This window comes from Aedes aegypti, chromosome 1 (genome assembly GCF_002204515.2).
Source record: "Aedes aegypti strain LVP_AGWG chromosome 1, AaegL5.0 Primary Assembly, whole genome shotgun sequence".
NCBI lineage: Eukaryota > Metazoa > Arthropoda > Insecta > Diptera > Culicidae > Aedes > Aedes aegypti.
In genome coordinates this window covers 235,968,256-235,991,171 of record NC_035107.1, presented here as the reverse complement: position 1 = coordinate 235,991,171, position 22,916 = coordinate 235,968,256, and the positions used below count along the sequence as shown (strand labels likewise).

The window sequence follows — 22,916 nt, the reverse complement described above, 5'->3', positions numbered from 1 at the left end:
TCAACTGTGATGGCTGAGATTTCTATTGTGTGGGCTTCCAATGGGTCGCGACGTTCTCAAACGACCGGTTACGGAACATGAGTGTGTGTGTTATTTCAATACCTAAAAAATAATGCGCTCTCGGGCTAGGCATTGGATATAAATAGAGAGCGTTGTGTTTGGATGAGCATCTAATTCTTCCGAAAGAGGTGCACTTTGCGAAAAAGAACCACTTGATTATTGAGCTGAAATCGAATTCAGGTTAACTTCTGCGTCCATGAGTCCTCTCATGGCGTAGGGGTAACGCGCCCTAACTAGAGATCAGTGAGTCGTGAGTTCGATTCTCACCGAGAAGACATGTAACTTTTTCGCAAAACTTCACATCAATTTGTCCATGAAATCCAATTGCAAAGTATATGTAATGTTTAGTTTTTTGGCAGTTGTTAAACTTCCACTCGGCTGGTTAGCCGTAAACCACGCATCATAAATAATTAAAACTAGTACTGAAATTGATGCTTTAAAATACATTGACAGTATCTCTTAATTCTGGTGTAATTCACGGGCGGCTAGTTCAAAAAATATTTATCAAAATTTGTCAATTCCAAGGAAACATCTTAACAAATCTGGTGCATTGTTTTATTTTCTCAATTCAAATTTTATTTAAATATTACTGAACAGAGGTTTAAGAATCCCAATAAGAGCTTCTAGAAAACATAATATTGGAAAAAGCTGGTTTATTGAAGTCCTGCTGTAAATCACTATAATAATTTAATGTTCAGTATTTTGCTCCTATTGCTCTATATTGCATTTGAATATATTTTCATTGAAAAGACTTTTTTTAATTTTGTTTAAAGTAATCTTCGTTTAATTTACATAGCATGAGAATATGTGAACGATTTTGTATGAAAAACGAGTAACTCTCGTGCGAATGTTCAAAGGTTGAGATGTGAGGCTGTCAACTCTGCACTAAGCCCGATGTATAAATGCTATAAATCAGCAAGAACTGCGTTACGCTTGTCGCTAATCTTATTAGTCCCGAGCAAAGTGATACAGGTTCGACAAGTGACAAAATGTTCTCCCTGTTTCAAATCCCTGCTTGACGTCCGACGCAAGTTTTGGGAATGTTGTACGGATTATGCCGATTTTGAAATGGGTTGTTCCATCCTTTTTGTGACATTCCTTTCGATATGGGCTTTATTTTAGGTTCTCTGGCTGTAGTGCTGCGATGCTATAAATTCTACTTCTACCTTTTACATCAATAAATGTATTACTAACATTTCTCGAAGGAATCATTCGAATGAAATGGAGTCAAAGGAATGTTTGACTTAACATAGTACGGTTTGCTTGTATGAAATCAAATAAATTCCATCAATGTCATCAATATCATCGATTGGCATAGAAGAAAAACTGTTATCCTAACATAGAAGCAAATGCAATTGAGTAAATCCATCAAATGGCTCTTTAAACTTGAAGACTAGAGAATGTTGAAGCAGCCATAGAGTGTACATCAGCTTCGTCAACACAGAAAATTTCCATGTAACCATAGTATTTAGTTTTCAGAAAACCTCAATGAAAACAATTAATTGCCATTGCCGCAAGGAAAATTCTCAGCAAAACCATTTTGTCCTTAATTGAAAAAGAAAAAAATCGCTTGTCCACCCATAACAAGCCTTAAGGCTATGTAAGTTGTTTAAACACACAACAGAAAAACAAAAAAATACTTACAATTCATCAGTCTTGATTTGAATGGCTCTCTCGTGGATCTCCTGGATCTGATTACCGTCTAAATCTCTGTTTGGGCAGGCGGCAGCACAGCGGGGTAGAAAATAAATAAAGACAAGAGCGATGGGATGATTACAAAAGCTCTCCGGCAATAGGATCGGATTGCATTTTAATGGATGCGTAATATTAGGGTGCGGCTTATTATATAATTTTGTTTTCGAGATATGCAGCATTGTGACACAAATCTATGGTAACTTACACTTGCCGATTAAATGTTTAATTGATTAGTTGTAAAGTTTTCTTTATGTAAAAAGAACCGCAAAAAGTTTTTAAAGCTAAATACAGTTAACTCTTCCTTACTCGATATACCGTATCTCGATATCGAGTTAGAGAACCATAGTAAAAGCTGATTTTCATTGCTACCTCGATGGTCCCTTGGATCGCATTTGCACTGGTTTTGTGTTCTATAACTCGATGCCTCCCTAACTTGATGGTCCCTTCAATATCGAGTAAGGGAGAGTTGACTGTATATAGAACTTTGCCACAGTGGGCAAAATCGGACTTAATAGGGTCCTAAAGGCCTGTTTCAATTTAAGTACCAACTCTTAAGTTTTGGGCAAAAACACATTCAAATGGTTTTTATTGGTCAAGCCCATTTTTTTTATTTTCGTGAATTTTTCATACCCCGTGTTTAAACTCAAATTGTGATTGTATTCTGTTTTCCGTGTCCCCTCCAAAATATTAGATAGGAACAACCCCAGTGTTAAAAAGGAAAGCCCCAGTGGCATTTTTGCCGACTAGTGAACATCAAACATGATCAAAAGTGGCAATATTCATACATGGACTCGATTTTAAAATTTATGTGTAAACTTGATACAGCCGTTATTTAAGCGGCAAATGTTGACAATGTATAAACAATTACGTGATTTATTGTATTATTGATAAGAAGGAAGATTTTATCAAACATTTTAGGACCCTATTAAAAACTACTGAAATGAAATCTTGAAACGTCACATTCTTAATGGAAAAATGCTCCACAAATACATAGATACAGAATTAATCCTGTGCAGACCTCAGGAAGTGGTCCATATTTTAAATTTCCCTAAATGTGGTACTTGTTTAGCTTCTTTGTACGTTTCCATCCTTTATCAAATTAATTAGATCAATAAGCGTGTTAAAGATGGATAAATTGTGAACAAAAATCCAGGTGGATTCGAGCCTACAACGAGTGCTTCATCAATTAAGCTACTGTGTCACGATTCAATCCCGCTAGGCCGAATGCCGTCAGGACGTCTGCCGTTAGACTGAAAACGTCCGACATTTTTTTTATTATTATTAAGGAGTAGGAAAACCCCCTGGAGGTAAACTTTTTTCAAGTTTTGTTCCTCCAAAAGGCACAAAACCTCTCATCTTTTCATTAAATACATGTTTTACATTTTTTCTCAATTAGTTCAATAACGTATTACAGTTGATGGAGAACGTTGAATGGCGGAGGGTGGCGTTGTTGGGGTGGGTGGCGGTGGTAGGCGGCAGCAGCGGGTGGCAGTATAGGGTGGCGTTGCGGTAGGAGGCGGAAGAGATAAAAAATCGTATTTACAGCATTAGTATTTAGTGAAACTACGGCTTTTTGCTCCCAGTGAGCCTTAACTCTTTGAAGGGAGCATTGATGGCAGTTTACGAGTGATACACTGGACTCATAGATTTACAATATAAAGTTTGAAAGCTGTGATCTAATCCATGCAATTACACGGTGTTTGAATAGAAGTGGGTTTATCTCAGCCCTTATATGTATTGGCAAGGCATTGTACCTTGATTTACCATAGTGACTATAAGATTTTTTTCCCAAATTCAGTATTTGAACGGCTTATAACTAAGGCCGGAGGATTCCTAGTTTCGTAACGGTGAGAAGTGCGTGGAAACTTTTGGTTGTGTAGTGCTAACGGATTATGTAACAGATTCTGCAATTGAATTAGAGTTTGCAGATCTCGTAAAGCAGCAATTGGTTTTCTATAAATGACCATCAGACAACGATTTTGTATGGTTTGGATTATCTTCAACTTCGTTTTGCTAGCTGCGCCCCATACTGAGACAAGATAGCAGATTTTAGATTGTATGAAAGCATGATACAGTAGCAACAGTTGTTTTGATGGTACAAATTTAGATATCTTCCATAATACTCCACATGTTGTACTGACATCTTTTTGTAGTATGGCGATGTGATTACTCCAGGACAATGAAGAATCGAGTGTTATGCCCAGATGTTTGTAACAATTGACTTCATCAATTTTAGTGCAATTCACCACCAGTTCGATATTTTTCGTAATGGTAAGTGAAACAAAACATATTTCGTTTTGTTCAGGTTCAAAGAAAGCAAATTTTCAGAAAAGAATTTTGTGAGCTTCTCCAGATCTTGTTTCATGAAATTGATGATTTGGTCAGCTTCGTTACATATGTACAAGATAGAGGTGTCGTCCGCAAATAAACGAGGTTTTCCGTGTAAGGGAAGATGCGGCAAGTCGTTGATGTACAATAGGAATAGAAGTGGGCCCAAATTGCTGCCCTGTGGTACTCCTACTGACAGATTTCTGTTACTACTGGCACAATTTTGTAGTAGAACGTATTGTCTTCTTCCAGTTAAATAGCTTTTTATCAAACTGTTTGCTGGTCCCCTTATACCGTGATCAATCGTATCGAACGCTTTTTTTAGATCTAGAAACAGGATTCCGGCTACTTTCCGCTTATCCATAGCCTTATAGATGTCATCCACTAGTTCACTGATAGCAGTTAACGTATTTGAACCACCACGAAAACCGTACAATTCTAATGAACCGGAAGGTCTAATAGGTAACTAACAGGAATAGGACAGGAGGAAAGCCGCCGAATGAATTTTCAGGTCCAATGAATTGTTAATTGTAAGATCGGGATTAGTTTTATTATTGGTTGTCCATTAATAACGTAAGGGGTTTTGGGTGGCGGGGGGGTTTTGAGATTTTTTACGCGCCATACTAATTATTTTTAATTTTCATACAAAAAATCTTTCCATGGGGGAAAGGGGATTGAAAAATAGCCAAAATCGTCTTACGTAATTATTGGACCGCCCCGAATCTATGACATTTGGTCGAAAGACATTTGGTCGAATGACATTTAGTCGAATGACGTTTGGTCGAAAGTACATTTGGTTGAACGGACATTTCGTCGAATGGACATTTGGTCGAAAATGTTTGGTTACAACCAGGCATTGCAGAATTAGCTCTCATTTGAGTATGAAGCACGATCAAAGCAAGCAAAGAAAAACATCCCATCTGTTGCGGTCCACGATCGTCATTATATCGCAAGGTGTAACAAGTCTGATAAATGGAAGCAGCGAGCGAGAGCCCCAAAGAGAGAGCGATGATAAAATCCATTTTTCTCGCTTGTTTACCGTTGGGGATAGGTGTTTTGCTTTACTGGCACGATAATCACTCCACGAACTTCCAATAGCAATAGTGTCCCCCAGGCTTGGAGCATGTTTAGAGGGGTTTTATCATGCACTACTATCCCCCCAATCTGATCAAAGTTGTAGCAGTGTACGATAAACAGTCTCTCATAATGTGCAGCATGTTATGATAGTTACAGAGAGCGATACGTGAGAGATTCTCTCAATTTTCTCAAGATTCAATCCCTGGTTACAACAGAAAGCATATAATATTTGGTCGAACCGACATTTCGTGGGAAGGAATCAAAATAGTATGGAAATAAAGTTTAACGTTTAGTCTGACTACCGTCGAGAATACCATCGCTAATACAAGAGTGATTGAATAATTGAAAAAGTATCAGCCATTTTACCAACAATCTATAAAATTTTGATATTCATTTTGATGGACACTCTTCCAACATATTGATCAACTTCTTACATTTTTGACGTTTCATGCTGCTTTGTCGTTCAGGCACGTTCTGAAATTCGAGATGAGCTGATCTTAAATGGAATCAAGCCGACCTTCGGTACCTCAGTCAACTCGTCTTCCAGGGGACGGACCTGGTGTAGTGGTTAGAATACATGCCTCTCACGCCGAGAACCTGGGATCGAATCCCATCCCCGAAATAGTCGCTTAAAATTTCAGTTACGATTTCCTTCGAAAGGGAAGTAAAACCGTTGATCTATAAACTAATCCAGGGCAGAAAATCTCGTTAATAAAGATAGAAAAAAAAAGAAAAACTCGCCTTCATAGAATTAGCACAATTTTCATTTTTAATCCTCTAATACCCAACCCCGCCTTTAGACGGGGTACACTTTGGGATTTTGTGTATTTTTTCGTAGCTCGGAAATTAAAATGATCTTATTTTTGACTTAAACCTTGACTCATAACACGCATATAAGAAACGTTTTTTTATGATTTTTGAAACTTTTTTGTATTATTGAAAATTGTTTGAAAAAATGTATTCTTATATAACCTACAAATGCCTGGGATTCATTTAACGTGTATTATAAAACATCGTACCCTTTATATCTTTCTACGATCAACCTATCACAGAAGAAGAGCCTGATGGTATTGAAATGATTTCAAATCTGTTTTTCCGTTAGTTACACGGAAAATAAAAAATGTTCCAGAAAAAAATTAAAAAATTCATATTTTCAAAAGTATAGTAAAAACTCAAATTTTTATTATTGTCAAAAATCAGTAACCAGAAGAGGCTTCAGGAAAAAATAGCAAAGGATAGGGATGTTCAAAAATAAAAATAATAAAAATCAAAAACCAAAATTCATAAATTTGCGAAGAAAAATAAATCATTGCCCAAACCGTGTTTAGAATGATTCTAGATAACGAAAAATAATATTTAGATCGAAAACAAAAATTTGGGTATTAGAGGGTTAAGCATCCAAATCTTCTACTGCACACTCTGTTATTCACCCGAGGACATCAACACAGTCAGCAAAGTCATATATTTGCTTGAGGAATGCTATTAATCTGGAAGCCACAATAATCCAATTGGCCATGAGTAGAGCAACCGACACCTAACATTAACTTCGCCATAAAGGTTTTCCTAAAAGCATTTTTTTCCTGCCGTTTTAATTCTGCTTTCTGCATTCAAAAATCTTACCCACATCCATGAGCTGCAAGACCCGGAATTCAAAGAAAGATCTCAAGCAATCTCTCCGAATGCTTCCATCAGATGAGCTGATCTTCATTACGAAGAACGATTACATTTCAAAAGAATAATCAATGAAGAAAACATTATGTTCACATCGTTGAGTAATAAAACAACTTGTTCAGCAGTTTTTCAAAGAATGATGATATGTTGAAAGAAAAATAAATTCACTAGAGATACTAAGCTCAATGTACAAAAAACTACTAAAAAGTTCATTTAAATAACCATTGAAATCCTAGATTTTGGCACGACCTCAAATTACAAATAAAAAGATTTATGAAATTTAAAAATAAGACTACATAAACCCATTTTTTATTCAACAACAGTTAATGCTTCAGATTATTCTAAATAATACGTTATCTTATCAACTTCGCAAATCTTAGAAAACAATAATCAATTTTACCAAATGATCTTTCAATAAACCAATTCAAACTAAGCATTCAACCAAATTCACGTTCGACTAAACATCATTCGACCAAAATATATGTTCTAAAGCCATTCGACCAAATGTCCATTCGACCAAATGTCCTTTCGACCAAATGTACTTTCGACCAAATGTCATTCGACCAAACGTCATTCGACCAAATGTTATTCGACGAAATATCCTACAGCCTATAGGAACGACCCACTATTATTGGTGCAAAGGAGCAAAACAGTTAAGGTTTTTAATTGTTTTCTATTATTTCCTTACTGATATCCGAGATGTTTTTTACACATTCATATTATTTTAGCAAGGGCCAGGTAGTGCTTCGTGAAGCCCAAGCAGGACAGTTCGGTTTTGCGTCGTCCGATTGATTTTGGTAACGGATTCGCGCGTGTTTTCGTCGCCGGAGATTTTGTTTTTTTTTTTTTTCACCTGTTTTGGAGCGTCTTGCTGGGTACGTATTTGGGAAGGCCCAAGCAAGACGGTTTATTTTCGGGACGCCAAGAAGTTTTGCTGTCAGTGTCAGTTTTGTGTTCAGTCGAGAATGGATTACCAACTGGTGACCCAAGTAACCAGTAAGCACGATAATGCGGCACGGTAACAGCGTTATATGCGCATATAGGGTAATCATTTGATGCTTGTCAGTTTTATATACGCATATAATGCTATTATAATGCCAGAAAAGGCGAAATAGCGTGCCATTATAATGCGAAGATATAACCGTGCTTCTCGGCATCACTAGTGCTGATATGAGACCACGTGAGAAACGTCAGTTGTTTTCGCCAGGTTTTTCGGGCGAATATTTTGTGCTTTCGCGTACGCAGCCAGAGAGCTTTCGCGTATGCGGCCAAGCAGCTGGTACACGAGGTAAATAAATAAATGAATGAAAATGGAAACCTGGAATAGTATGCAAAATGTAATAAAATGATTGAGATAGTACTTCTCCGTATCAGACTTATTCATTTTGGTGGTTTTAATCCTTTTGAGGACTTGAAATTGCCACATATTGATCCTTGTTTTATGATGATGAAATTCCTCATTTTGCGTCTCGAACCTGCGACACCTGTATTGTTGAGTTGTTGAAGTTCTGCTCCTTTGCTCCTTCGCCCACATAAGATGAATAGTATTGGAAAGAAAAGTGACCAATTTAAACCACCACTTTTCCCCGTCATAAAAGCTGCAATTGTAGTAGTGAGAAGACTTATGTTTGACTCCCTCTCACCACTATATGTAAACACAAAGCACGTGGTATATCTGTCAAAACACTGGATGGCATTTAAACAGGCCCTGTATGCGAATATAGAGCCAATATAGTGCTTATTTAATGCCCGTATGCATCAGGCTTAGAAGCATTAATGATGCTGTAATAGGGTTTCTATGCAGCGGAAGTGCTGTTATAGGGTGTGTAAGCATTTGTGGTGCTATTATAATGCATGTACGCATTTATGATGCTGATTAAGGGCTTATTATTAGTGCTTATGGTTACTTGGGGAGTTAGTTTCATGCTTATGATAACACATATTTTCTTGAAAGCGTAACTTTTATGTAATATTAAAACAAACTTTGTATGGTTCGTCACTATATGTGTCGGCATTATGCTTTTTTCTTATACAATTTGAATATACATATATTTTTCTCTTTTTGACATTATTAAAAATTATTTATTAAAAAAATCTTTTGAATTGTTCGACATTGTGAATGTTGACGTATTTTCTAAAACTTCTACCATATCGAGACAAAATGCACAGTAATACTCATATGTAATTTTCAAACAAACTATGTATGGTTCGTCACTACAAGTGTCGGCATTATTCCTGTTTCATATAAGTTAAAATATATACATGTAATTTTCAGTTTTGAATTGTTCGACATTATAGATGTTGGCGTATTTTTCCAAAAACTTCTCGAGACAAAAATACAAAATTAGCTTTAAATACAAGTCGTATATTTCCCCCTTGTCCATGGATCGCATCACCGACCAGAGGTGACTCCCAGATCTTTTCCTCCCTCACTAATAAACACCCTTCCCGTGGTGATTGTGGAGAAGCAGAGGTATTCTCGGTCTCTAGAAGCAACAATCATTACACCCTAACATTCCTTCCCCATCCCAACTGACTGTAAGGACTTGGCCGGCGCCGTTATTGATCAATAATATTAGATCTGCTAAAATTGCACTTCGAGAGTAAGCGGGAACTCCCATCCCTTATTCATTTGGATCGTAGTGCAATTCTTACCAGTTCCGATCAATCACGGAGTAGCAACCATTGACATGTACAGTCAGTCTATGCTATGCTATGCTATGCTATTCATATTATTTTAGCAAGGGCCATGTTAGAAAAATACACATCAAAATATAAATTGTCTATAACACGCTTAAAACCGCACTATCATTATTATTGGAACACACACTACCACTGGATCAGCCACCCTAGTATGGAACAAAGTTTTACGTTCAGTCTGAATATTGTCGAGAGTAGCATTTTCTCGCTAATACAAGAGTGATGGAATAATTGAAAAAGTATCGGCCATTTCAAAAACAATCTATTATGCGATTAAGGACTGTTCATTTTATAAAGTGGACACCTTGTGCATGCTGTATCTTTTTAATTTATCAATGAAATTTCAATCGGTTTTCTGCACAGCGTTCGACTAGTATTGTACAATGTTGTGATAATAAAAATTCCCCAAAATAATTAAATTTCACACGAATATGGCACAACGATTAGAACGGTCGATTTTTGGAGGTTATCAAAATCAAAAGCAAATTTACAATTTGCTGTAGAATGATAAATATGCGTACATGCTTTTAAAAGTATGAGACTTTTTAGTAAAACTACCATAAACAGTAAAATTTATACTTAAGACTGTGGTTTAAACTCACGATTTAGCTCTCTTCAATACAAATATAGTTTCTTTAGTAATCCAAACTAGTTTTGAACACGCTGTTGGGTCCAAATATAGGATTCCCGTACCTGGTGTGTGCCCGAGATCCTTGGCTGGTATTTACAGCGAAGTCTGCGTCCGGAGTACCATCCGAGATGTCCAATCTACGTTCAGAATGGATCAAGGAAAACGGGGGCCACGTAGGACAATCGCTTAAGGCACTTCTCCTAACTCGAAAAGCTAAGCACAAAACCGGTTCACTTTAATACAAAATACTTTATTACCGCAAAACGTAAAACGTGTATTTCTCTAGTTTTATATCTACAAACGGACCACGACGGCGACCTTGCATGGATAGTGGATAAATCGAAACTGAACGTACAGAGCAGCACAAAACTTATTCGGCTCACCATGGGCAGCCGATCTACTACACTATCAAACAATGTGTTTCAGTTATATACTACTGCTGATGTAGTGAGAGGGTTCGGTCAATTGCGCGAAAACACTTGATCGCCCTTAGCGATAAAATTATGCTGTAGCTGCAACATCGCCGCCACCTTGAAAAAATATGATTTTCAATTTTTGATCCCTAATTAATTGAGGCTAAGTAAATAGGTACAAACATTCAACGAATAAACTTAAAGCTAAACAATAGTAAACTTATTTATGATCGTCTACATGTTCGATCACTGTATCTTCTTCTGGATGCTGAATCGGAAGCAAACATATTCTTGTGATTGGTCGCACGATGACTCCTTTGCTAGTTCGCAATGACACAACTCGTACTAGCTTGTCGGCGCCAGGATGAACAGCAACGATTCGGGCAAGCGGCCACTTCACCGGCATCTGGTGTTCGTCCATCAAAACGACAAGTCGTCCCGGTTGGATTTCGGTATTGGGATGGCAAGTCTTCGTATCGCGCTGCAATTCTTGCAAGTACTCTTGCCTCCAGTGATGCCAGAAGTGCTGGTAGATACCCTGAAGTTTCTGGTGATGGTCAACGAGCCGATTGAGAGGAGTTTGTTGTAGGCTGACTTCTGGCAGTGAATACATTGGGCCACCGATCAAAAAATGCGCCGGAGTGAGGGCAGCGATATCATTCGGGTCTTCGCTTAGAGGCACGATGGGGCGTGAGTTCATGCTCGCCTCGATTTGTGCAAGAATGGTAGACATGTCTTCGAAACACAGTTTGGACGTACCGAGCTGTCGGTACAATTGACTTTTGGCCACCTTCACCGCTGCTTCCCACAGCCCTCCGAAGTGTGGGGCCTTAGGTGGAGTGAAGTGCCACGTGATTTGTTCACTGGTGTGGTCGGTTGTGATCTGGTCCCTTAGGTTTTCGTCCTGTAGCAAACGGTAAACTTCCTCCAGTTCGTTGGCAGCGCCTTCAAAATTCTTCCCATTGTCGGAATAGAGGTCGGTTGGACGTCCACGACGTGCTATGAACCGACGGAGGGCCGATAGGAAAGCTTGGGTTGAGAGGTCGCTCACCAATTCTATATGCACCGCTTTGGTGTAGAAGCAGACGAAAATGCATATGTACGCCTTCGTTGCTGCAGCTCGCTTGTGTACCGGTTTCAGGTACACCGGTCCGGCAAAGTCCATCCCAGTAACAGCAAACGGTCGACTGGGCGTGATTCGGTGAGTCGGTAGTTGTCCGATCTGTTGGCTCATTGGGACAGGATTGGCTCGGGCGCAACGGTAGCAGCTACGGAGAATACTGCGGACGAGTCGCCGTCCATGGATTGGCCAAAATTTCTCCCGCATTGCCGCAAGAGTTAGGCGGCCGCCACCGTGAATGAGCATCAGGTGGTAGGATTTGGTGATCAGGCGTGACAGAGGATGGTTGCCTGGCAGCAGAGCGGGATGTTTGGCTAGAAAAGGCTGGTCTGAAAGTCTGAGTCTCCCCCCTACCCGAATGGTTCCCTCAGGATCAAGAAATGGAGCAAGCAGACGAGTTGACGATCGCTTTCCGACGGCCTTGTTGTTTTGAAGGTCACGGATTTCTTCATGGAATGCATCTGCCTGTGCAAGCTGGACTAAGGTACGTTCGGCGATGGCTAGGTGTTCAACAGCCAGGGTGATACTGGGAAGCGGACCAGTGGAAGGGAGTGGTTGCGTGCGGGTTTTGCACCGAACGTTGGAGATGAAACGCAGAACGTAGGCAGTCACACGAAGTAGACGTTCATAGGAGGAGAATATTGCGAACACCGGGTTGACTGTGGATTGAGTTCTGACTACAGCAGCAATCAGCTTACGTCGTTCCTTCCCATGCTCGGGATACTGAGGGAGTTTCGTGACCGGCCATTCCTCTTCGGTGTTGGACAGCCAATTTGGACCTTTCTTCCACAGTTCGCTGACCAGGAAATCGTTCACGTTCATGCCGCGGGATATTAAATCCGCAGGATTGTCCTTACTTGCAACGTGATTCCAGAAAGCACCGTGGGTTAAACCTTGGATTTCTGACACCCGATTTGCAACGAAGGTTTTCCAAGTGCTAGGGGGTGCTCGTAGCCATTGGAGCGTCACAGTGGAATCGGACCAGAAGTGCGAGCTGGTGATGGTGATTTGAAGTGCTTCAACGATACGGCAGTGGAGTTTTGCACCTATGTCGGCCGCACACAGTTCCAAACGAGGCAACGTGATCTTCTTTAATGGCGCCACTCGAGATTTCGATGCAACCAGCTGAATTCGGACCATTCCGGACGGATCCACACATCTGGCGTAGGTGCATGCTCCGTAGGCTAACTCCGAGGCGTCGGTGAACGTGTGAAGTTGAACGCTGGAGTTCGGCAGCAATGCGTACCGACTGACGCGGAAGTTTGCCACCTTTGGGATCTGCAACACATATTCTTCCCATGATCTTGCGATGTCCTCGGGAACTGGGTCGTCCCAGGAGCAGGGTAGCAGCCAAATTTTCTGCATCAACATCTTACCCTTAATGATAATTGGTGATATCAGCCCTAGGGAGTCAAAAAGCTGGGAAATCCCGGTCAAAATTGAACGTTTCGTAGGCACACCCTTGTGCTGTTGGATTTTCGAATCGAAACGGAGATTGTCGGACTCGGGTTCCCAAGAGATGCCTAACGCCTTTACCGTCTCGTTTTCGTCGAACTTGATCGATGACTGTGTTCCGATTTCGTCAGGTTGGAGACCGGCTAGGACCGGTAATTGGTTGGAAGTCCACTTCCTGAGTTCAAACCCGCCTTTCTTAAGGAGTTCGCTCATTTCTTGTCTTAGTTGAATCGCTTCTTCAATGGATTGCGCGCCGCCAATGAAGTCATCCACGTAGAAACTTTTCCGAAGAGCTGACCCACCCAGCTGATAAGAGTCCCCTTCATCAACGGCTAACTGTTGTAGAGTGCGAGTGGCAAGAAAGGAAGACGGACTCAGCCCATAAGTCACCGTCAACAGCTCATAACTCCCGATGGAGTCCTCCACGTCAAACCGCCATAGAATTCGTTGGTATGGTGTATCATCCGGATGAAGCAAGACCTGCCGGTACATTTTTGCGATATCACCAACCAGCGCTACCGGAAACGTCCGAAAACGAAGGATGATTGAAAGGAGGTCATCCTGCACCACGGGACCTACCAACAGTGCTTCGTTGAGGGAGAAGCCTGTAGAGGTCTTTGCCGAAGCATCGAAGACAACTCGTACCTTCGTTGTCGTGCTTGCCTCTTTCACTACTGGGTGGTGCGGAAGGTAGTATGCTGCGGAATGGAGTTCGTCGTCCTCTTGAATACGCCGCATATGTCCAAGGGAGAGATATTCCGCCATAAACTTGTGGTACTCCTCCTTCAATTCGGGATTTCGATCGAGCCTTCTTTCCAGCAGATTGAATCGGTGGAGTGCCATTGCCTTGGAATTCCCAATAAGCTCGACGAAGTTAGGTTTCTGGGGTAAACGCACAATGTATCGCCCCTCCGCGTTTCTCGACGTGGTAGTCGAAAACAACTCTTCACACTGTTTCTCTTCGAGCGAATAATCCGACCGAAATTCTAGTTCTTCGACCTTCCAAAATCGTTCAACACTCTCCTCCAGGTTGAACAGGGAGACCGCGACGATGGAATGCGGAGGATTTCGCCCTGCGGAAGAATTCTTGCCCATCGATCCGGATACGAGCCAGCCGAAAACACTGTCGACCAGCGTTGGAAGCGGTTTGGGGAGGTTGATTTTGTTAACCGTTTGGAAGAAGGTGAAGAAATGCTCGATTCCGAGAATCATATCGATCGGTGCTCGCTTATGAAATTGCGGATCTGCTAGGAACAGATTCGAAGGAAGATTCCAGTGGTCAACTGGAACATCGGATGCGGGAAGTTCTGGAGTAACTCGGGGAAGAACCAAGAACTCGGCGATTACAGAAAAGTTCTCCTTTCTGGATCGGATATGAGCGTGGATAGCCTCTCTGGCGTTTTGTGATTGCGCCCCGATGCCTTGGACGAGGACATTCGTCTTGCTTCGCTTCAACCGTAGAAGTTGAGCCATCTTCTCGGTGATTAGGTTGGGTTGAGACGCAGAGTCGAGGAGAGCACGCGCTAAGTGCTCTGTACCGTAACGGTCAACAACGATGACTATCGCTGTCAGCATAAAAACGTTTTTCTCGACGTCTTGGAGTGGTAGACTACAGGTACTCTCAGCCGGCTGTATGGACGTAGCGGCCGACAGGACGGGGTGCGAGGAATCGTCATTCACAGAGGCCAAGTTCACATTCGTAGATGCGCGTGCAGCATTGGATGGCATTTGATCGGAACGAGATGGAACGTTGTCGCCGAAACCATCGTGAAGAAGGGAATGGTGACGCCTTTTGCAGTACCTGCATGTGTATTTGGATGTGCAGTTCCTTGAAAAATGATCAGCTCGAAAGCAGTTCAAGCATAGTCGGTTGGAATTCACTAACGCTAGGCGATTTGAAGCACTCATCTTCTCGAACTTCAAACACTTCACCAACGGATGACGCTGATCGCAAGCGTAGCATTTGCTCGGAGGACTTTCGATAGCTGTAGTGGTCGACGGTTTCACCTGTGACGATTTTCGAATTGCCGAAACGTGGGAGGAGTTAACAATCTGCGGCGGAGGGTGGACATGATTCACAGAAACAGATTCCAATACTCGAATCCGGCGATGCAGGAACTCAATAAGGGATTTGTATGACGGATCGTTGGTAGTAGCGGCATGATCCTCCCAGGATTTAAGTGTATCATCCGGGAGCCGGACGCAGAGTAGGTGCTCCAGTATGGTGCTCCAAGTGTCAACTGGTTCACCAAGTTGCCGCAGGATTTTGGTGTGCCGCTCGAAGTCGTCTACGATCCCATGCAACGCTGATGTTGTCTCCTTCTTCACGCGTTGAATCTCCAGCATTGCCTGCAGGTGTCGCTTCTTGAGGAGGTACTCATTCGCGTATCTGCTAACCAGAGCTTGCCAGGCCAGTTGATAATTGGCTGCACTGATCGCGAACGATTCGATGATCTGGGAGGCCTCACCAGAAACCGATGACTTCAGGTAGTGGAACTTCTGGATGTCTGGAACGTCCTGGTTTGAATGAATCAGCGCCATAAAAGTGTCGTGGAACGCCAACCACTCCTTATAATCGCCGTTAAACTCAGGCAAGGTTATCGTCGGAAGCTTGAGACCCTTTAAACTAGTGGAAACCGTAGGGGGGAGGGGATTGGGAGCTCCGCCAGCAGGGTTAGACGGAGGTAATTTGGACAACAGACCAGCCTTTATTTGAAAATACGACTCCTCAAAGCCAGAACGTACCTGCGCATTCAGTTGAACGCCTTCGCTCGATTCCTCGATGCCCTCGAGAGTTTCCTGGATATCCTCAAACTTCTGTCGAATGCTGTCCAGATCGTCGATCCGTAGCTGCACCTCGAGCCTGTCCCTCGGATCTTGATAGGCCTCCAAGAATTGCCTTGCTCGTCCTAGCGAAGCCAACAGCGACGTGCGCCGCAGTACTAATTGCCGGTTCTCCTGCGTGGTCGCCATTTTGGAAGGCACTCACGTACGCCGACGTTTGTGCAGTGGAAGGAACGAAGAGCGATGATTTCCTGGCAAATATTAAGACCAGTTGCCCTGGGATGGAAATGTAAAGCACTTGGAGAGGTACGTACCTTTTCCAAGGCAAAAATTTGCCTTGTATTATTAATCAGCCAACAGGAACAAAGTTTATCGCCAACTTTTGGATGGTCGCGATCGACGTAGTCGAGCGCACAATATTGCCAGGGTTGATGAATGGTTGTTGCAACAGAGAGTTCAACGAACCGAGTATGAAGAACGTCTGCACTGCTCACAATTTAAGTGTGCCAAAATCGTCCAGAGGAAGCATGGATGACCGTGTATCAACGGTTGGGAACCACGGTTGATGGTAGTGATGGCCACGGAATGGATGCAACGAACGGAACTCTTCGGGAAACTCGTAGGTGGCCGTCTGCCGGCCGTTGGGAAGCACTGACGATGAACCGTGGAAAAGAGAAAAGCGCAACCTTAAGCGCACCAGCGGGGTGTGGGGTGCTATTGGAATTCTACTAACCTGCCAGAGGCTAGCTTTGAGCCTTGTATCATATATTTTGTTGACAGGAACAACTTCTTTCAGCGCGGATAACTTTCGCCCAACAAATTCTCAATTAGTCGGTCGTGGAGAATTCGTCAGTCCGGGATGAACTTGTCCAAAGATGGTTGGGACTCGTAGATCGTCCGCAGGAATATAGTAGTGGATTGCCGAAACTTCTTCGACAATCAAACAGTAGGATCGTACACCAACGGTCGGGAACCCCTGATGGATGCAGCAACGAAATTGCTCGGAAAGAGAACGGAAAACGGAATCTAGAGCGCACCAGCGAGGCAGATGAGGGAGTTGGACAGAGACTAACCTGCTCAAGGCAAGTTCTAGGCCTTGTATTTTATAATTCCTACAGCTTCTGTCCTCAATTGACCATAATCGCAAATCAGTGCAATGGCGACAGCACTTCAATACCTCGCATTCATCAATTGTTCCGCCGGTCCACAATGGCGATGGGCGCTTTCCGAGTCGTCGCTTCGGAGTACAATGGTCGGTTCGAGGCCGCGTCCAATGCGACCTATCCTGGTCACGGCACCACTTTGTTGGGTCCAAATATAGGATTCCCGTACCTGGTGTGTGCCCGAGATCCTTGGCTGGTATTTACAGCGAAGTCTGCGTCCGGAGTACCATCCGAGATGTCCAATCTACGTTCAGAATGGATCAAGGAAAACGGGGGCCACGTAGGACAATCGCTTAAGGCACTTCTCCTAACTCGAAAAGCTAAGCACAAAACCGGTTCACTTTAATACAAAATACTTTATTACCGCAAAACGTAAAACGTGTATTTCTCTAGTTTTATATCTACAAACGGACCACGACGGCGACCTTGCATGGATAGTGGATAAATCGAAACTGAACGTACAGAGCAGCACAAAACTTATTCGGCTCACCATGGGCAGCCGATCTACTACACTATCAAACAATGTGTTTCAGTTATATACTACTGCTGATGTAGTGAGATGGTTCGGTCAATTGCGCGAAAACACTTGATCGCCCTTAGCGATAAAATTATGCTGTAGCTGCAACACACGCTTTTCACTTTTCTCTGTTGCTGAGAGTGAAAGGATGGTGTATCAGCAAATTTGTCCATAAATGGGTAAATCACAAAAGTTACCTAATGTCAGAGAATGGTGGAATATAACTGATTTTTTAAAGCTATACCTTTAGTCGAATAGTAATGGATACAAACATACAATTTGTTCATAAAAATTAGGATTTTTGTTTTGCGAAAAAAAATGTTAAACTTTGACGAACAGCTTTTCTTAGGAGTTTTTTGAAAAACTATTTTGCTCTTCAACCAAAAGCATTTTCTAAGATTTTATATTTTCATAGCATTATAGAATAAAAGTTCAACGGTACACAGAAAACCGATTACGATTTTATCAATAAATAAAAAAGATATAGCATAAACAAGGTGTCCACTTTATAAAATGAACAGTCCTTAGCAAAATTTTGTTATTCAATTTGATGGAAGCTCTCCCAACATATTGATCAGCCTCTTGCGTTTTAGACATTTCATATTACTTTTTCGTTCAGGCATGTTCTGCGATTCGAGATAAGCTGATCATAAACGGAAGCAAGCCAACTTTTGTTGCCACAGTCAACTCGTCTTTCCTTTCCATAGAAGTCACAATGAACCAATTGGCCATAAGTCAAGTTACCGAAATCTAACATTCACAAGAAGCAAATTTTTCCTGCCGTTTTAATTCTGATTTCCGCATTCAAAAATCTTACCCACGTCCGTAAGCTGTAAGACCTGGAATTCAAAGAAAGATTAAGAGTACTCTCTTTGCATGCTTCCGTCGGATGAAGATCAGCAGTTCATTACGAAGAACGATGACATTTCAAAACAATAATAAATGATAAATATGTTCACACAGTTGAATAGTAAAATAACTTGTTGAGCAGTTTTCCAAAGAATGATGATATTTTGAAAGAATAATAAATTCACTAGAGCTGAAAATTTCAGTCAATGTACAAGAAAACTACTTCTAAAAGGTTCAATTGAATAATCATTGAAATCCTAGCTTTTGACATAATTTCAAATTGCAAATAAAAGGATGTGTGAAATTTAAATATAAGAGTACATAAAATGTCTCGTTGTTTTTTTATTCAGCAACAGTGGATGATTCAGATTATTTAAAAGAATACGTTATCTTAACAACTTTGCAAAACTTACTGAAAAATAATCAATTTTACCCCATGATAAACCATTTGAAGAACAGCTTTCAACCAAATTTCCGTTCAACTAAACGTCATTCGACCAAAATAAATGTACCAAAGCAATTCGACCAAATGTCCATTCGACTAAATGTCCTTTCGACCAAATGTACTTTCGACCAAATGTCATTCGACCAAACGAAATGTCCTAAAGCCTGTATTTCTTTGAAATAATCGGATACTCTTCTTAGGTTTCAAACTCAACTCAATGATGGTTTCAAATTTTGAGTTTAACACAGTGCACTTTGTGTTTTTTTTTTTACTTTGTCGTCTTTCAATCGATACTGATATGGTTTCTTACGCTGCTGTTTAGATTTGTGTTCGCACATATCTCATACAAAAACATTGCTGAAGCTGAAATCAACATCCTGAGAGAATAAGCCACACCCTAACTATTATAAACTTACAGACGAAAGTCACACTGAAGCGAACAGAAAGCTATCCTTATCACATAAAAAGGCTGATGCAAATATGTATATGCAAACGAAAAACGATATTTGAGGATCACATTTCATGCCCATAATGGTAGTGGTGGTGGTGACGACGATGAATGATGACGACAACGGTGATGCTAATGGCGACCATGATGAAGGTAATCAAAAGTCAGTCATGTTTGTTCGATGATGGTCACGAATCGGTCGCCGATCCGTGTAATTATGTGAGTTTTGCACCCATTTGGGTTCCCATGGGTTGTGATGGCGATGAAAAAAACGTACGAAACCCAGCAGTGAACGGATCTTGGAATGTTGGATCCTGTTCGGCAGCTGGTGGCAGACATTGAAACACGGAAAACACCTTCCCATCGTAAGCTTACTCACACCATGTGTAAAATTATGTGAACTGAGAGCATTCGCATGTCCGGTACCGCCAGCAGTCCGCAATGGATGATGCGCCTGTAAGAAAAAAGGAAAGGAAGAAAAACGGGAGCAAACCGTGAAAAACGAGAAATTCCAGAGGGATGGAAAGTTGATATCTGTTTGGTTTCCATGAATGGAGTTGGATGGGATGCAAGAAAAAACGCGATTCAGCTTTAGTGAGAACATGCAAATTCATTTTGTTTGTTTTAAAATACCCTCAAATGCACACCAATGCGTGATACGATTCCTGAATGTTTTTTTTTCTGTTTGGTCGTTTATCCTTGTGCAAGTAGCTTTTTCATTGGTAAGATATTTGTAAGAATTTGACATATGAACTGGAAGGATGTGAAGGATAATCTTCTGCAAGAACAGCTTTACATGAAAATAGAAAAAAAAAAAAAAACAATTTAAACAAAGCTGAATAATCCTCACATCTCACATTCATACGAGCTTTCAAATTTGTATAATCAACAAAAGCAGATCATTACCGTCTTTCTTGATTAAATCATAAAAACATCGTTTCACCGTAACTTGCATACTTACAATGTCTTCAGCTTAGTGGAAATTCCCTCGAAAACGTTCGACTCCAGAAACTGCAGCTTGGGTGCATGTGCAATATATAGTGTCCGCAGGTTCCGCAGCTTGGCAAACGCCCGGGCCTCGATGTGGTGAAAGTCCTTCAGGGAGATAAAAAATCTGCAGCGAAAAATGAAAAATAGATCAATAGGATGATAGATCCTGAATGAATCGATGATGTGGATATTTAATGCCATTACTTGCATTTAGTATCGTACGGGCGTATCTGCAGTGGTTGGTTTCTATTTGGATAGTAGACGGAATTCAATTGAATTTGTAATTATACTACAACGAAGAATGATGAGTTTTTTCCACTGAATCGAAAACAGTAACCCGGTCAAATAATAAGCTGAAGAAAAAAACGATGAAGAAATATCGATTACGCCATTATGATTTTGAACACGAGATATCCCTCTATTCTGTTTGATTCATGGTCGACCAAGAACCATCACAGGGATTGATGGGCGATGGAAATTGTGGGAATGCATTGCTGCAATCAATTTTCTCGGATAATATAACGGGGAACCAGTTAAAGCATTCAATTAACATCAATCGTAATGGATCATCAATAGCCTTTTTCTACAAAAAAATGAAAGGCTAGTGTATTACTAACGAATCTAAGTTAGGTACTGAAAAAACTGGAGAAGTCAACATCAAGATAGACAGTAAAAAAGTACTCGAGAGTACTTCATTGCTCCGAACTAAAACATATTCAATCCAGCATATCAAATCTATGGAAATTTTTCAAAAGTGTTCTGTGGCATAGTTGGTTATAGCGCCAGTGTCGCGTACATGGAGTCATGAGTTCGAGTCTCATCAGAACGTGTGATTTTCGTCATTCAAACATACACTGTGCCTTCTGATTACAAGTTTAAAAAAACGGAAAATCAGAATATTCTGTGTATAGAAGAATATAATTTTGTCAAGAACATGATATAATAGGAGCTAACTTATCCCATATGATGATTACTGTTGAACAGTTCGATTCAAAAGTGATTAGCAATGCTGCGCAACTATGGATACTGCTTTTTATGCGGTAATGAGATAAGGCTCTTGAGTCTTTTTGAATGGAAGTATCTGTGTTATAGTAACGATCCTAGCTCAACTCTTCCGTCATGCTAACGATGGCACTCCATTAAACCCATTTCCCGAGGAAGCTCCATTCATGTTGAAAACGAACTTTCCATCTCTCGTGTGAACACAGCCAATCAACGCTAATCAATGCACAAGCTTCAGTCACTTACCACTGCAACTGACTGACGTTCACTTCACCGTTCGGTAAGGGGATGCAGCAAACCTGGATCATTATTCTGCGAAAAGTAGTGCCTAGACACGGGAGAAATTCATGTTCTCTATGAAAGGTTTGCCATTCCGGCGCAGTCAATCAGTGAAAAGATGCCATTGAAGGCAAAATTGATCCGTCCACGTTTCCCCATATGACTCTAACAAGTTACGCATTCACGGTGCTGTTCAGATCTTTTTAATAAAAAAAAAACCTTCATAAATCTTTGCTAACTAGTCGATTTATACGGCTAAAGCTGCAAAGGGAATCTACGGTTATAGCGGCGCTTTCGACGATGATGTCTGGCAAACGTCTAGCTCCTGGCAGGCGCGCCACTATTCATACATACGCTTAGAACGAGCAGAAACCTAAAGCGGTTGAAAAGCACTTGAGGATCATGTGCATACCAAACGGTATCTAAAGAGGCCGTGTGCATCATAGCCGGGATGACGCCTATCAGGCTCATCATCAAGGAAGATGTTAACTGCTTCGACCAAAGAGGTACGAGAGGAGACCGCAACGCGTGTAAAGAAGCAAAGCTCAAGAGGTTAGCAGCAGGATTTTATTCATTTTTTTTTTTATTCATTTTTTTTTTTTTTTTTTTTTTTTTTTTTTTTTTTTTTTTTTTTTTTTTTTTTTTTTTTTTTTTTTTTTTTTTTCAATTTCTTTATTAGTATTATTCCAAACATTACATTAATTTCTTATATCTAGGTGTTCTGTGTTATTTGACAACACTATCATCCTAATTTGGTAAAACAAATTTAAGATTTAATTAACATTTTGTTAACAACATAGTACATTTCATTTGCCGTAGCAGTTCAGTTTTTTTACAGGTGAGTTGATTTCACCTGCTTATAAGAGAAAAAAAAAAACGTTTTTAATATACTTAACCTAACTTAACCTAAACATATAACGCATTAATCGTGGCAATAGAAGATTGTAACGATTTTTGCCTGAAATTATTAATGATTGTATTTGACATTTGTTCCAATGTTTCAACATTGGATATTCTATGTAACTCATTGGTACCATACCAGGGAGGAAGCCTCAGAATCATTTTCAAAATTTTATTTTGAATTCTCTGCAGAGCTTTCTTCCTGGTATTACAACAGCTAGTCCATATTGGTACAGCATACAACATGGCTGGCCTGAAAATTTGTTTGAATATCAACAGCTTGTTGTTAAGACAAAGTTTTGATTTTCTATTAATAAGGGGATAGAGACATTTTACATATTTATTACATTTGGCTGAGGGCATTCACTCAATGTGATTTTTGAAAGTTA

General features: G+C 40.8%; 1 protein-coding gene across 1 annotated transcript in view; it reads right to left on the bottom strand.

Moving 5' to 3' along the window:
- Nucleotides 1–22,916, bottom strand: part of LOC5564685 (follicle-stimulating hormone receptor) — a 159,581-nt gene that overhangs the window by 45,924 nt on the left and 90,741 nt on the right. Inside the window, exons 4-6 of the mRNA XM_021837304.1 lie at nt 20,318–20,470; nt 19,736–19,810; nt 1,705–1,770 (exon numbers count right to left, since the gene is read on the bottom strand). Of these exons, the coding sequence (XP_021692996.1) occupies nt 1,705–1,770; nt 19,736–19,810; nt 20,318–20,470 (294 nt within the window). The remainder of the gene's footprint in view (nt 1–1,704; nt 1,771–19,735; nt 19,811–20,317; nt 20,471–22,916) is intronic.